At 42.2% G+C, this 16,293-nt stretch overlaps 1 protein-coding gene across 1 annotated transcript in view; it reads right to left on the bottom strand.

The window, feature by feature from the left end:
* The window catches only part of LOC128754120 (complexin-1-like), an 18,226-nt gene extending 1,933 nt beyond the window's left edge, over window positions 1–16,293 (bottom strand). The window contains exons 1-3 of the mRNA XM_053856501.1: window positions 15,993–16,293; window positions 15,123–15,208; window positions 1,124–1,302 (exon numbers count right to left, since the gene is read on the bottom strand). Of these exons, the coding sequence (XP_053712476.1) occupies window positions 1,124–1,302; window positions 15,123–15,153 (210 nt within the window). The 5' untranslated portion in view covers window positions 15,154–15,208; window positions 15,993–16,293. The remainder of the gene's footprint in view (window positions 1–1,123; window positions 1,303–15,122; window positions 15,209–15,992) is intronic.

Below are 16,293 nucleotides of genomic sequence, written 5' to 3'. Positions count from 1 at the left end.
GGTTTAAAATAAAAATGCCTTTCTTTATAACTCATTGTCTCCCGTTAAAAATAATAATTTCTTTTTTTATTGTTTTTTTATTTTATTATCTATTTTTAAGTTTTACTCTTATTGACTGTACATAAAATGATGTAAATTATTTAAAAAAAAATTCATATGTATGTTGTTCATTTACTACTGTAATAATAATAATAATAATAATAATACACAAAAATAAGGAGACACTTTTCCCCTGTGGGCAGGGCGAGTATATAATGTGACACCTCCTGAAACTGTTTAAGTTTCTGAGGTTAACTTAAATATCAAATTTGTCCATCAATTCAATCTTTTTCCATTGGATTAGATTTAACTAAGGACTTGGGGGGGAAGATAAAATTGCACAAAGATCCGTCGGAATGCAGCGCGTCAGTAATCTTCCCGCACGACGTCTCATAAGATTAGCAGGACTATCATCCCCGTCTTTTTAATGTGATACAAATCCGACAGTCAGAGGCCTGCGTCTGTACTCATAGAACTGAAGTTACATTCAGGTAACTAATATTTCTTTTGCCTCTTATTCATTACATGTTTTGGGACTTAAAACATAGTGCAGTTGCACATGAAGTAACGTTATGTTTGAGGTGGTGACAGCAGTGGATAGACACCTCCAACTTGTGGTTGTGTCAGTGAGATTTCGTACCCTACACTCGCGACCTCACAAGTCTCACAGAATGGTCTAAGAAGGCCTGGGCTTCATGATGTCTGTGGGGAGCTCAGTCTGGCCTGTGCAGATACTGAGAACTGCAACGCAACTGGATGGTTCTAAGGGGAGATTTGTGTTGATCACAGTACAATAGGAAGTTAAGAATAGTCCCCTTTCATCTTGTTAGACCTGATGATGTATTGTGCTTCATCCTCACTGAGTGTCGGGTTTGTGATTGAATATGAGGACCACTTATCCTCCTTCAGTTTCAGACCTCACCCTCACTCTGGCTGCTCCTCGCCTTTCGGTGACAAGATTTACCACTTTAATTTGAAAATGTTTACAGAAGAGACACCGTTTCTTTCTGTATCTCCACTGCATTTAGATGTTTAAATTCACAAACACTTGACACCAAGTCAATCCAGCGTTGGGTAACGATACCTTATCTCTGATGCCTTGCCTCATGCTTTCCCTCTCAGCCTCCATCTTGGCATACTTGGCCTTCCTCTCTTCCTCCTGCTGCCTCAGCGCCTCCTGCCTCTCCTCCTCCTTCTTGGCTGCGTCTGGATCCTCCTCCTTCTCCTCCCCTCCAAGCATCTTGCCCACATCTGGAGGACCTCCTGCGAAGGTACACATGTACGTTAAGCAACACACAATCCCTCTCATGAGAACAATGCCACCAATTTTACTTTTCACTTTTCAAGAAGGCTTTTACAACCAGTGTTTCCAGTAATGCATTACTCTCATATCACAACCGTTGCTATTATTGCCATTGTCAGGAAGCGAAATATTACCATTCGCTTTCTACAACTGCGTCTTTGGGCATGACATCATGTGCGGGACACGCCAGTCAACATGCGGGCAGCTCACGTATCAAGCTGCTGGCTACACAGCAGTAAATAACAGAGGCGTGAGGAGAGAGAGGCACATTTCTAGCTGAAAACACAGCCACTACTTTGAATTAGTGTCTGCTGCAGATATAGAAGGTATTAACCCTGCAGGTACCACCAACGCGCAGAAATCACCGGTTAAAGAGAGCGAAATAAAGTAGCCTCGCAAATGTGTGGAAAGTGCGAACTCAAAAAGCTATGTACCAGTTTTATTTTTAATCCTCTTGATAGGCCAAATTAAACGACACTTACGATTGATTTTTAGACTTTTATAGATTATTTTTTCTTTGGTGCAGGAAGAAACAGTATTGTAGTGAAGTACTGATGTAGCATTTTCTCGCGAAAGTCATCCTATGGCTCGTCTGAGTGTAGAGGCAAGTAACAGCAGCCACTGAAGTGCAACTACTGCCTCCAGGTGGCCAACAAGAGTTTGGCCAGGACTTTGTTTTGTTCATACTTGTACTCTTGCTTTTTGTGTGTGGTTTTCACTCTAATGGGTTAGAGTGTGTCAAAGTAAAACATTGACTGTACATTCATATAAGTGAGATTGTGCTAATAAAAAGACCCCAAACATGGAAAAACACTGGACCCCCAAGAACTCCAACCTGAAAACTGACATAAAAGATGCCAAATGTAACTTGACAAGTTGACAACTTAGTTCCTTTTATATTCAAGTAATCAGTAAAGTAACTAAGTTACTTTTTGAGTCGCCGGATTACTTTTTCAATGTAACTGTGGCACCACTGTTTACAACCAATGGAAAATGTTTTTCATGGCTCCATCCGTAAGTCAAAAAGCAGCCCTAAGATAGATGGTACTAAATTGTCTATGGGTCTGAAAGGGAGCTGTGCATTTTGTCTCACACAAGGTCCCTGAATAGTTGGGAAAAGTAGAGCAGAAAGACCCTATTTTGCGATGTATATGGTGATTTATTAGTTCCATAGTGGGCGAAAAATGCGTGGCATATGTGCGGAAGCTGGGAGCGGAAGGGAATGCTAAACATGGCTGTTGTTACGCGGTAAAATATATATATTGGGAGAAGAGGCAGGAGGAGTTGAAAGTAACAGAAGGTCCCAGTTTGAGGGATTAAACAGCAGTGTGGAGTGAGAGAAGGAGGGCAGTTAACAGAGTGAATGACAGGAATAAATAGCTTCATTGTGAAGGAAAGACAGGCAGTGATAAGGAAAATGAAATGAATAGGAAGGGGGAGAAAGAAGGTTGTGGGATTAGAGACAGACAAGGGGGCGACACAGGAAGGAATGAAGGGAAGCGAACGGGACAGAAAGACAGATTGCTCTTTCAGTCGGAGGCTCATCTGGTATTGTTGCTGATTTGACTCATCAGCATAATAAAAAACAGAAATGCCGCAAGCGACGGAGATAAAAGACAGGAGAGACGATGAAGATGAAGCGGGAAGAGATGACAGGAGAAAAGCAAGCAAAAGCGTCTGCAAAATCAGAAGTCTATTTAAAGAATGAAAAGCTTTTCAGCTAACCAACCTAATCCTGTTTAAATATGTAGGACGAGTGTTTGAAGCTCAGTTCAGTTGGATGTTGGTCCTCTTCAGAGGGATGAGAGCATCGCTTAAGACCTATCCATCTATCTGGAGCCATTCGCAGCTGATATTTGGAGCAGAGTAATAAGGCAGTATGAATGACGGTATAAATAAAGTGAAAGTATAAGACGATAAATTGTCACTCTTGAGGGATATCTGTACGCTAATGACAGTTTGATGACCATTAAGCCGCGTGGAGTCTCTTCTCCGCTGCCTTAGATGTGATTTGATCCCTTGTTACGTCTGCATATTCGCACTTAGCCATTACGGCCCGTCAGAGTTCACGCAGTCACGGCAGTTCCTCTGCCAAAACGTGGACAGATGTGCTCCAGCTTGCTTTTTTTGTACAACTGTGTTGGATTCTGCCTTTTATATTACGAAGTTGAAAAAGTTACAGAGATGTCACTACACATTGACTTCCACAAGGGGGCTCAGTTGACAGCACTTCATGAAGACGTAGGACACAAAAAAACAAGAATGTATCAGCTCAAGACAAAACATAGACGTTCCCTCACTGGGACTTCAAAATGTGACTCGGCTGTGAACTCAAGTCTTAGACCAGTGATTCTTAACCATCGCCCATGGTTGGACCGCCAGCGCCCCCTAGAGGGCTGCTTAAAGTTTTTTGTTTAACACCTCTGGGCGGTGAGGGCTGTTAGATGTTCAGTTTTAATACACTTACCACATATGGTGGAAGTAGTGTGTCATTGAACTGACTTGACAGCTGCAATTTTGTGATGCTATGAAGAAGTGAAGAAGTGAAAAAACATGACAAAGAAAGTGATGGTGCCCCCAACAGTAAAAACTGTTCACCTGTTGGAGCAGTTTTTTTCATTAATGAGTATATTTTATGGCGATATTTTCGTTTCCACTTTACTTATCTTCTTTTGAGTTCATTTGTAGAAAACTTTTTTTTAGATTTATACGTTTCATCATATTAATTTTATTCAGAATTGTATTCATGGCGTCGAGTTTTTTCTATTTTCTCAACAGTTTGCATCAAGGTTATTTTTTTTCTTCTTTTTTTCTTTTCTGCTGGTTGGAATTTTCAATGACAAATGTCTTTGCGCTCACATGGTTTCATGTCATTTTACAAGGTTTTGGTTTGTTTACATGTGTAGTTATTGAACACAAATGAAATGAGTAATTCTGAAATCACAAATCACTGCTCAGACTAATGAATCAGTTCCATTCCTTGAATGGGCCCCAGACCCATTTGTTCTGTGGTCCCTAGACCACCAGTGATGTCAGTGACATCATGAAATGTCATCAACGTCCCAAAACGGCGTTGAATGAATGGTTTAATGCATTTTGTCAGCACCCGGAAAGTTGATATATTTTAGGGACTTTATCGTGTTTATAAAGTTACGTTTTATGAGTTATTTTTCAGCCAGTTCTGAACGGAGCATCGCGAGTGAGCAGCAGCGATTCAAGCCATGAATCACGGTTCCTTCATAACTTTGTTAAATCACGATGGCGCTCTACAACACCAGTGTTTCATTGCCCATTCAACAATGATTCTTTAAAAAAATTATTAAAATAAATAAAAACCTTTTGTATTATTGGTGTATTCAATAAAACATTGCGATGCTTGATGACGCATATGGCGCCTCTACATTTTCAGTATAATATTTCCATTTTGATAAATAAATACCAGGGTATGTTTTAGTTGTGGAGTTGCATGAAGGTTTCCAGCCACTTTTCCCCCTTCAATTGAATTTCCCCACTGTGGGACTAACACAGGCCTGAGAAAATAGCGAGTTCGATACAGCATTAAGCATTAGCTAGTTACTGCGATGGTTGAATATCAAGACATAAAACTGGCATCCAAATGTTGGCAAAAGACCACAGCTATGCCTTTGAAGATGTGCAATGCGAGAGTCAAATAAATAGTCAAATAACTTGGCAAACCAAAAATCTCTGCTCTGCACCAATGTAGCATCACAGCTAATGGTTAGCATAGAACAGGTGGATGCTGCTCTAACAACTTTCCTCTGTGTGTTTTTATGCCTTGAAATAATGGCTCTGGTTGATTAATATCACGGTACATCAGCATACTTGAACCATTTCAATACAGTGGTACCTCGGTTCTCGACCACAGTCCATTCCAGACGGCCGGTCGAGAAGCGAATTGTTTGAAATCTGAATCCATGTTTCCCATTACAATGAATGGAAAAAGAAACAATGCGTTCCAAGCCTTAAAATAGTCTTTTGTAGGAGTGAATGTAGAGTGTCTGCTGCAGGTGCGCTGTTCCTCTATGTGTGTGGCCGCTGCATGTGGGAGGGGTTGCCGAGTGAGTGACGTCTCTCCAGAAGTGAAGAGGTGCCCGGTGCGTGTCCAGCTCTGAATGTGAGCTTCTGTGCAGTTTGGCTGTGACAAAGTCATAAACCAAGTCACGCTCTGTCCCAGACTCGCCTCATCCCTGTCCCAGCTCCAGCCCACAACAGGACATCAAACCCTGGAGTGAGCGCTCCAGCCTCGGAGGTGTGGAGAGTGACACTCTACCACGGTCCAGTGTGGAGACAGGAAAGGTTTTACACCTCAATATGAAGAAAAAACAGTCAGTAAATGTAGCTAACGGGACACGTCTGCATACAGAGGCTGCGTTATACACAATAACAAAGCGCGTCGTTGGTCAGCTGATCGGTCCGAGCACGTTATGTTTTTTCTGGCATTTTTCAGGGGTGTTCGAGTTCTGGATTTATATTCGAAATCGGAAGCAAAAAAATCTCAATTTTTGTTCGAACTCCGATTTGTTCAAAGTCCGAGACGTTCGAAAACCGAGGCACCACTGTATATTGTGAATGTATCGTATTGCCACTCCTACATCGCTATCAACACGACCAGCTTTCTGCCAAGTTAATCAGTTATTACAATCATATTCCACTCGGCAGAATTTATTTTTGTGTAGCAGAATTCCAGCGACTACCTAGTAACAAAGAGCATGAAGAATCTCATCTCTGTTCGATGACTCAGCTATAGAAGTGTGCGAAATACTGTTTGCTCAGAGGCCAGTATTTAGGCGGTTCAACACCCCTCAGGTTGTTTTTAAAACGATGTCAGATTTAAATATTAGTATAGTTTTTATGAAAGCGAAGGTAGGCAGAGCAGAGAGTGCCATCTAGAGGGCTCTGACAATGAGGCTGCAGACTGATGGAGCGTCCCCAGCCCAGTCCTGCCAGCCTCTCCTGGGTGTTCCACGTCTTTCAGCCGCGAGGACTGGCTCCTCAAAGTTATTAGCGCTCTCAAACTGCACTTAGAGAGCAGCTGTCCGTGCAAACATATGGGTTTGAATAATTGCTGACTTCCATTTCCAAGTCTTTCAAGCATGAGTTATATTTGGTTGAGCAATGACTCATCGGATGAGACTGGCTCATTATCATATGTGTATGTGATGTGGAGGTGTATGATTTATTAATGCACCCTGTGCAATGATGGTCGCATTAGCATCTGGGCACAGCGCTGAAGCTAGCAGCCTGTGTCCCACTCAACATCTGCTCTGTTTCTTCTTCAATGCTGAAATTTGGTTTGTCCAATGAAAAAAATAGTGGTGGAGCTTTAAGGAACTTGTTTTTTATTTCTTTGTGTGAAATAACCTGACTGATCTTTCATGCAGTATTTTTAGAGAAGATATTGTTCTCGGTTCAATTCAGATTCAAATAAAACCTTCTGAGTTTTCACATGAATTGCTATTGAAGTCACATCACTTCTGAGACACGGGGAAGGGTTAACAATATTTTCTCAATACTCGTCCTGACATTTAATCTAGCCAAGCTTTCACTCCTCTAAGTCTTTCTTAAGTCCCGACAGAAAGTCGATTGACCTCTGCTGACTCTCTGGAGCTGTGAACTTTTCACTGCATCAGATAGGGCCCAGACTCTTTTCCCCACACAACTTTCAAGGCTAAATCCCTCCAAGAGCGCAGTTCTTTGGGAAATCAGATTAATAAAAAGCAGAGGACTTTTGGGAACTACTTTTAGAAATGATCTAAAATTCATGTCTCTGGGAAAGTCTCAGACGGCGGCGCGATGTAACAGTGCGTGTGCGACTAGGTAGCAGGGGTTCTGTCGCGACGTAGATGAGGTCAAAATATTGACTGTTTTTGTACGCCAACCTTTCAACAACAAACCCTTCATTTGAGCCGCGTGAGTCTCACAGACCTTTAACATTGCAGCTGACGTCTCTGAAGAGACTTTCACTCACGCTTCCTGTAGCGCCTCCCATAAATTGGATTGGCTTGATGGGAACTTACAATCGAGCTGCCACCACAACAGCTCGATGTGGCTGAGACAGAACACTAACTGCTTCTTCCCTGATAGTTGGACGTGTCCTTTGGTTTCAAAGAGCTGTCCACTCGCTGTATCATGGCGAGAGCATCACATTACCTGCACCATCTTCCATTTTCTACTCTTAAATGTGATCTGTTCACTTTTGTCTTGGGGCCATCTGTTTTTTTTTCTTCAGTGTTGCTCCATAAATAGAGGGTTTCAGCCTAAAGACAGTCATGAATGTAGTTTGAGTGCAATGAGTACTGCGATCGCCAAGGTTACCTGCGAGGAGTCGATGTTAGTGACCATTTCGACCAATCAGTGGATGGATTTCTGATTTCCAATCGCAACGGAGTGCTCCTTAATCTGATTATTGCTACTTCGAGACAGATCTCTCTAGGGCTACGCCGTTCCCGTTTCACAATGAGCACTTACTTAAAAAGACTTCAACTTCCTGAACAAATGTGAAGCGCACTGTGTTTCCATGCTGTTCATACTGGTTGAATATTCACACAAACAGACAATAGACAAATGATAATTCGCTTTTTTACTGCCTGACAATGTCTTTGTCAACAAGAGGCATGCGAGCAAAAGCGGCCACAATTATTTCCATCTCGCTTTTATTCTGCGAAGCGGCGACAATGACAAGCTTTTAAAACAGCCTTCAAAGCTTGATATTTGGGCATCATTTCATATGATGACTAAAAACAGACTCTTTGGCAACAATGAGATCTGCTGCTGTCACAGCCTACTGAGAGGGGAACACAGAGCAAAGTGTGAGAGATATTCACTCATGGTTAGCAGTGCTGAGTCTCATGGTTAACTCACTGTGTGCACAAATGGGACGCTCTAAATTGGCTTTAATAAAGGTGACTATTTATCCTGCATAGTGTAGAACCACTGAGGTCCACTCAGTCCTGATCTTCTTTCAGGCTAATGTTAGCAGGACTTAATCGGTAATGGTTTCTTTTTAAGAGGTCTTTATCAAGCAGGAAGCAGATTCAAGTTTTTAAGAACCGTAAATCCCGGACCACAAACTGCATGGCAATATTAGCCACACCCACTGAATTTAAGAAGGAAAATGGGTCTTGTTCATACATAAGATGCACCGGAGTCTGCACTGCAGAAAGGTCAGTGGTGCACCCGGCTTAAAAAGTTCTGGTTCACTTTACCTACAGATTACTTCTAAACTAATTTTGAAAACGGGGTCCAGCATGGAGACTGACTCATGAAATAAACTGGGCAATGTTCTGAACTTGAATGCTGTTTTCACCCGTGTGTCCGAAGTTCCGACACCACAGTCGGTCTCAGCTGCTGCTTCCTGTCTCCGGTCCTCCAGGAGACCGGCTCTGTTGGCGAAGCCGTGGACATGCGGGTAGAAATAGCGCATTTTGAGCGCTGTGATTTCATTGGTTTGGTGTGACAAGTCTCAATAGTTTGGCAGCATGACGCTCTTTAGCCTGCAAAAAGCCACATATTAGCAGCAGCAGGATTGAGATCGCAAGAAAAAAGTAGCGGCTCATAGTCCAGACGTTACAGTAACTTAATTTTAGATGTTTATATCATTTTCAAGATTCTTGAAAAGTTTTTTTTTCTTTTATGTATAAAATAGTCATCAACATTTTGATACAATTTATGTTTATGTTTTCTCATACGACACGTCCCATACTCCCGTGCAACAGCTCACTAAATGCCGGTTTAATGTCTGAGAAAAGCGATCTCACCTACATGTCTTATTAGTTCCACCACTGACAAGAGACAAATTCAGGACCACTATTATCCAAACAATTGCCTTGATTGAAAAAATGTTACCATAAGCGTGCAATGAAATAACAAGAGGCAATAAAATGTTCACGGTCCAATAAGTGAAACAGCATTTCTCCTGGGTGTTCAGTCTCCAATCTTCCCCCAGATATTATTCAGGCTCACATGGTGGTTACAAACCATGACAGTGCAGAAGGGTCATTAATATGATAATGCAGCCTACAATGATTCAACAGAGACTTCTTTTTTTTTTTTGCCGGCACTCTGAAGCTGGAGGGCCGTTGCATTTGACTGAGCCCTGTTAGTTTGGAGAAGCCCAACTTTGTCAAGCTGGGAAGTGCTGAGCTGGCGCCAAGGCACTCAGTGACCAGAAGCACTGCGCATGCCAAACTGTGCTGATGGACCCAGCTTCAAGTTGAGAGGCAGCGTTTATGTGCACCTGAGGAGTGGCTTTGAACGTATCATTAATTCATGATCTGCAATTTCAACGACTTTTAAGATACTTAAAGTATGAAACCAATATAAATCATCATGTGCTTTGTTCCTAGACTATTATTAACTTGGTTATTTACCTTATTTGTACTAATAATCGTATTCAGTATTGTATTGTGTATAGTTTGCTTTTATTTTTGTTGTACGCACCAAACTTATCTGGTTTATACAAAAATTCATTCCATATCAAGCTCATGTCATATTAGATAGTTATATTAGAATTAGTTCCCAAGTTCCTTGTATCAAAATAAAATGCCCCTTGTGTTGTGATTGGTCAGGTTATGAACTAAATAAAATGAATGTATTTTCTTATTTAATTGCCTTTAATTCTGACTTTAAAGTCTGACTTTAATCTCAGAATTTTGACATTATTCTCTGATTTCTGATGTTAAACAGCAGTCTGAGGATTCCCACCCCACAATTCATTGCTCAACGTCACAAAGTGAGAATAATGAGATTAAAGTCAGAATTCTGAGAAAAAAAAAGTCAGAACTCTCACTTTAAAGTCAGAAATCTGAGGAAAAAAAAGTCAGAATTCTGAGATTAAAGTCAGAATCCTGCCAATTACTTTTTCTTTCTTCACTGACCCTAATCCTCTGCCATATATTTTTGCAAGATTTCTTTCATGTTATATTGTTTATTTTGAGTGACCAGAAACATTGTTAAATTCAATTCTACTTCGGAGTAATATTTATTTAATATTTTATTGAACATTTCAGTTTAACTATCACAAGCTGGGGAAGGAAAACAAACTGATAGGAACCCAAAAAAAATTCAAATAACAATGAATGAAAAATAAAAAATAAAAATTTCTGTTGTTAGCGACATCTGCTATAGGTGGTCCTTTCGTCGCTCCCTGCACTGCTTTCATTTTTATTTGGGGGCCAAATAACAAGTGACTTTTACATAAAATGTAATTCTATTTTATTGTGTGCTTTTTATGACGCAAGTCGCTGGGACAGGAAAGGAAATCAGAGGAAATTGTATTTGTAATCAATATCTTTTTCATACATGATGTACTCTGGAACAACTTTCAGTGTGAACTGAAGATTACACTACTTTTCACTTGTGCCCAAAGGTGTATCATCTTTGAGTTGGATATAAGCATCTCCACTCAGCTCTGTCATTCCATGAGTCAAATGTAATTATATCTGCATTATGTCAGAGAGAAGAAAAGGAGCTTTCAAGGAAGCAGCAGTGCAGGATCGTGCACAGCGTCTCCCAGTGAGAGCAGCAGCTGGGAGCCTTTGTCCTCCTGTTCTCCAACACTCCAAAACACCTTGTGCGATAAAAATATTCTCTTTCATGATGGAGGCACTTTGTTGTGTCGCATTCTATATAGGCACGGCGCCTGGAAGTACACTTGAGAATGGCTCCCAGATCCCCTCCCTGCAGTTGCATTTTGACATCAATAGAGCAGTATAACACACTGCAAGTAGACGATGAACACGGATGGAGTTTGCACATCAATTCAAGTGTTTCATTCTGTCGAACAAAGATAAAAGTGAGAATCTGATTTAACTTTAGGATTTAAAAATTTAAATCAAATTGTTTGGGTCAGCAGACGTGAATTCACTCACCGTAACCATGGTGACAGTTTTGGCTAGCCATGGCCTCAGCTTAGCTTTGTGAATGTGTTCTAAACTTCATAACTTTGGCTTTATTTGACTACAACTTTCATGGCTGATCGGCTAACTTTGAACTGATTTGGTTTGATGCTCTGTACGTCTGTTTTACGAACCATCTTAAATTGTTTATTTTCATTACGTCAGGCAGTACATCCAGTCATGTGACCAGCTCTGGTTAAAACCGCAGAAAACGCGGTTCCATAAAACACTTCTCATCCAACGCGCCCTATTCTTCTTCATGGTGTGTGTATCGTCTAGGAACTCTGTTGCGCTACTGCCATCTGCTGTGCCTTTGAGTTCATTACACTTGGAATATTTATGAAATATATATAAAGTACATGTAGGACAAATAATTTTTATAAATAAATCTGATTTAAAAAATAGTGTTTTGGTGGAAGTAGTCTCTGGTGGTTTGCTCTCTGGTGTGTGCTTTTCTTCTTTGCATTTTAGCACAAGAAACTCAACTAGTGATGGGTAGATGAGGCTTCATGAAACAGTATTGCAGGGTTGATGAATCAGAGGCCACTAGATGGCGCTCTTGGTTTAGTAATGATGTGAGGTATCATTGAATTAGTCGTTCAGTCCAAACGTTCCACAGCAGACAGTGCCATCTGGTGGCCTCTGAAAATCAGGACACTGTTTCATGAAACCTCATCCACCCTTCAGTACTGTGTCATGAAACCTTACCTACCCGGGGATTATACCAAAGCAACTGAGACTCCCACCCACAGACTGCAGCCTCAGAAAATGGCGTTGAGTTTATCATGAGGGGAGAAAATGAATTCAAATGTTTCTGCTCTCAGGCTGTGGATAATTAACCAGACGAGTTTGTGAATTTTGATTGGTGGTGAGACGTGATGTGAAATCATTAGTCCAGGAATGTTTAATTGGTATTTTCTCACTTTCTATGCATCATTTTTCAATGAAACAATTTGTCGTTACTTTTGCAAACACGTCACAATTGCCCCGAGAAACAAAACCAAAATGGCAACAGACTCCTTTCATGCTCTGTGGAGTGATACAGAACAGATCAACGGGCGGAGGAGGAAGACGTGAATCGTAAAAAGGACTCTTTTATCTTTTACACTTTTGAGACTTTTACTCGCACACCCTCGGGTCACAGCTAGTAAGCCTGAAATGCATTTTTTTTTTCTTATTGCCACTGAAGCGTAAATTTCCCCCGTCTGTATTGCAGCAGTTGTCCTTTAGATGACCTTCAACGCATTTTCCAAAACAACCATATTATTGCAAATGGAAGTCAGAATACAACAGTTTGAGGAAAACTATTTAAAATAATATTTAAGTCCAGTATGAATGCTTCTGCCAGTTTCACATTACACGTGTATGATTTAATGCAGAAGCACAACAGAAAACTATGTTTTGTTTGACAGAAAAACATCAAAGAATTTGTGTTTCCGACACAAAACTTGGGGCACTGCAGAAACACGCTTTAACAGATTCAAGGGTGCTTATTGAATTCCTGCAGCGATTCTGTCCGTGATTGGCTTAGCTACTTTTTTTCCCCAATGCCCCACGAGCAGTATTTAATAAACCAGAAGCTGCTTCCTCCAAAATATGTTGACTTACATTCTATAGGTGACGTGTTGTATTGCATGCTGAACAGAAATGCACTGCGCTTTATGCTGTCAAGCAGGTGCAATGAGGTGTAGGAAGGTGCAGCAGCGCCCCCTATTCACGCGCCGGCACTGGTTGCTTCCTTTGAAACCAACATGCAGCCAGGACACATTTAATAGAATTGTTAATGTTGCTTGTTATATTTGTGATCTTCTTTTATGATACCTGCATAATGGAAAAAGCATATTTTTTTTATTTTTCAGTGTTTGGTAGACATTCGATGAGCCTGCTTTGTCCCTCCTCATCTTTTGATAGAGCTTCTTTCATCAGAATACGAGGAGCAGGAATCATTCCAAACTACAGTTCTGCCTTCAACTAAAAAGAAGCCTGCTTGACACCTGAAACGTCACTGGCCCATCGCGACTGGCCGCCAGTGTATTGGTCTCACTGTCCGGATGCATATTAAACGCGTAGACCTTTCAATCCTCTCAATACTCAACAATACTTGTGAACCACATTTATTCACCACCTGACAGTAAAACCTCGCAGGAATAGTGGTGACGCAACCCAATTGATTAAGGAATATTTCACTCCATTGATGTATTGACTAAGCGCCACGGTGTCTCGTGGATTGATGGGCTAAGCAGATTGATTTTCCGGATAATTGATTTTTTTTTTCCTCGACCATCAGGGAACTGTAGTTAGAGAGTGCACGGTCAGCATTTTTTTCAGACCACAGGAAAAGGGTCAGGGGTTTCCAGTCGGGGAACAGAGGGCTCCAGAACCACTATCATCTAATAACAATACAATAATAACAATAATAACATTGAGAAATGACAGATGAAGGCGAGGTCTCTCCTTATAGTGATGTACACCTGAGCTCTTCATAGTTCACCAGGCACCAGAGATGATGCGGCAGTGACATGCTCTCTGCTATACCACAGCTATAAAACATGCAGAAGCGAAGAGCTAGTATACATATTTACGTCCGCGCACACACACACAGACTTTAATCTATTTCCGAAGTCTGCAGCCAGAGTGCAGTTTATTTAAGAATTCATAGCGCATGCACGGGCCAGGGCTGCTATGCAGAGTGAAGCAGTGCCGTCGTCCCCTGCATCCCAATGAGACGCAGGGGCGCAGCTTCAACTCCACTTCCAAACTGTAGCTACAGAGAGCCTGCGTGCCCCGCACCGCAGCTCAACATCATCCGTGGCTAAACGGTGTGTGTTGCCGCCGCGCTCGCCTCGCCGCTCCGAGCCTGCGGCCGACAAGCCGGATGGATTACAGGGCTATAATGAGGACTAATTAGGGGCAAATAATACCGAAGATAATATTCTGCTGGATAATACCTGAAGGCTTTGTAGGACAAAAGTGTAATGAAAAATTTGTGATACTTCTATGCAAAACAGTGCTTCTCTTTTTTTCTTTTTTTTGTTCCCCTTCTGGAAATAGCTTCAGGCGTACAACACTTAGACTCTGTAACTGGTGGTTGTCATTAGCCTTTCCGAAAATATACGTGGTTCAATTTGAGACGTGTAAATATGATGGTTTAATGAAAGCGAGGAAGGTGGAGGGGCCGCTGCCAGACAGGCTACCTTCACATGAACTCTTCCTAGATGATTTTTGCTGACTCTCAGTATTTTTGTCCATCATTGGCAACCATAGATTCCCTGGAGATGTTCCCGTGGCAGAGTCGCTATGTAATCTGTGTTCACCAAAAGGACTCCATTAGAAAAAAAATATCAAATGTCATTTGAATTGGATGAATGTTACTGGTGCCTTTTGTGCCTCTTAAGGATTTAGGTTAGCTGCCACGGTGATAGATGCCATTTTAGTCATGCAAACATAGCAGTGACCAAGGGGTAAAAGTCAGAATCCTAAGTTACCAAGATATGTAGTGAGTGGAATCTTCATGGAACTTCCTCTTCTTAAATGCTGCTATCACTTTTCCGAACTGATAGAGACTTAACTTTATTGACACACTAAACACTTTTCACCCCACTGGACGTTTGGTTCTTCTAATATACGTTAACCAGTCGTTAGTTTGGGGAATATATTTGAAAATAAAAAGGCTGATGTCAGTCGAACCCCCCCACCACCACCACCACCACATTCACCGCCACAACCACCACAAAGGATCAACATAGCTCTGTGTCCCTTTAAGTGCGTGGCCAGTGCTCGCCGCCCGCCCTCCTTCTGCTGCCTTTTAAATCCTTTACACTGCAGTGCTGTTAAATCAACCTCTCGCCCAGCAGACAACTCACCTCCCAGTGCAGCCTTCATTACAAAATTCATGATGAAGCACTTCTGCGTTCGCTTCCTTCACTCGTCGGGTTGGTGAGGGAAAGACCTGCAGCCGGGGCACAAGGAAGACGTGAGAGAAATGTGCTGCCATAAACAGGAAAAGTCTCTTTTATCTTTTGTTTCAGCGTTTAAAAACGTTGTTTTTTTGCCACACTCCCCCTACGTCTCCTGCACCTGCGCCCCGTTTTTTTTGAAGCCCCCTTCATCTTCAGTGGTTTTCTGCTGAGGCTGGCAGCCTGCGATGTATCCCAACAGTAATAACTTTGAGAGTGAAGGTCGAACGGAGACGGGGTCAAGGGAGACACTCTGTGTCAGTGTGCAAGGACTTGCCTGAGAGTCTACCTATTAAGGTGCTGAGCAAGGTCAGGTCAGGGTGAGACCTCCAGCCTATTTACAGCTGTCAATTCCTCCCATCTAAAACACACCGTGTACATGAGCACAGTATGTTCTCGGGACCTTCAAAAGCAGTGACATCACTAGTTCCTCAACATTGTCAGGGTCCGTTTGTAGTTCCTTGAGACTTGCCACGACCTTTCTCAGCCCTTCACAAGCCACTTTCATGACTTCACCTCCTTGAGATCTTTAAATCGTTTCCCGTCTTCCGGTCCTCAGCATCACTTACAGACGCGGATCAGTTTCCCCTCAAATGAACCCTCACGATATCAACTCTCAGCTGCGGCGATGCAGCGCAGCGTTTCAGCGCTAATACAGTTCTCTCTTCAGAAGCTTGAGCAGCCCACACTTGAGCAGCGGCTCTCCTTCCTGTCCCGAGCATGCGAACACTCCACACACTCAAACGCAACATTCGCCTCTCGAGCTGGGATGGTTACCTCGGTCGGAGCCTCGTGTCTCTTCTGCCCGCGCGGAAAAACAGCAAGCCTCGCCAGCGATTTTTTTTCTTTCTCACCGCTCTTCCTCCGTCCCTGCAGCAAGGAGCATGAAAACAGGAGCCGAGCGGGGATCGTGGCTCTGCCTCTCAGTTTGCAGACATGCCGGTTGTGTCAGAGGGAAGATGCAGCAGCGGAGGAATAGAGACTATTCCTGCAGGACTAGCTCAGAGGATGCGGAGAGAGAGAGAGAGAGAGGGGTGGGAGGAAGGGAGCGTTCACGTAATAGCCTGTAAATGAAACG

Source organism: Synchiropus splendidus, chromosome 2 (genome assembly GCF_027744825.2).
Source record: "Synchiropus splendidus isolate RoL2022-P1 chromosome 2, RoL_Sspl_1.0, whole genome shotgun sequence".
NCBI lineage: Eukaryota > Metazoa > Chordata > Actinopteri > Syngnathiformes > Callionymidae > Synchiropus > Synchiropus splendidus.
The sequence above is the reverse complement of the archived record's forward strand: the minus strand, read 5'-3'. Positions and strand labels throughout refer to the sequence as shown.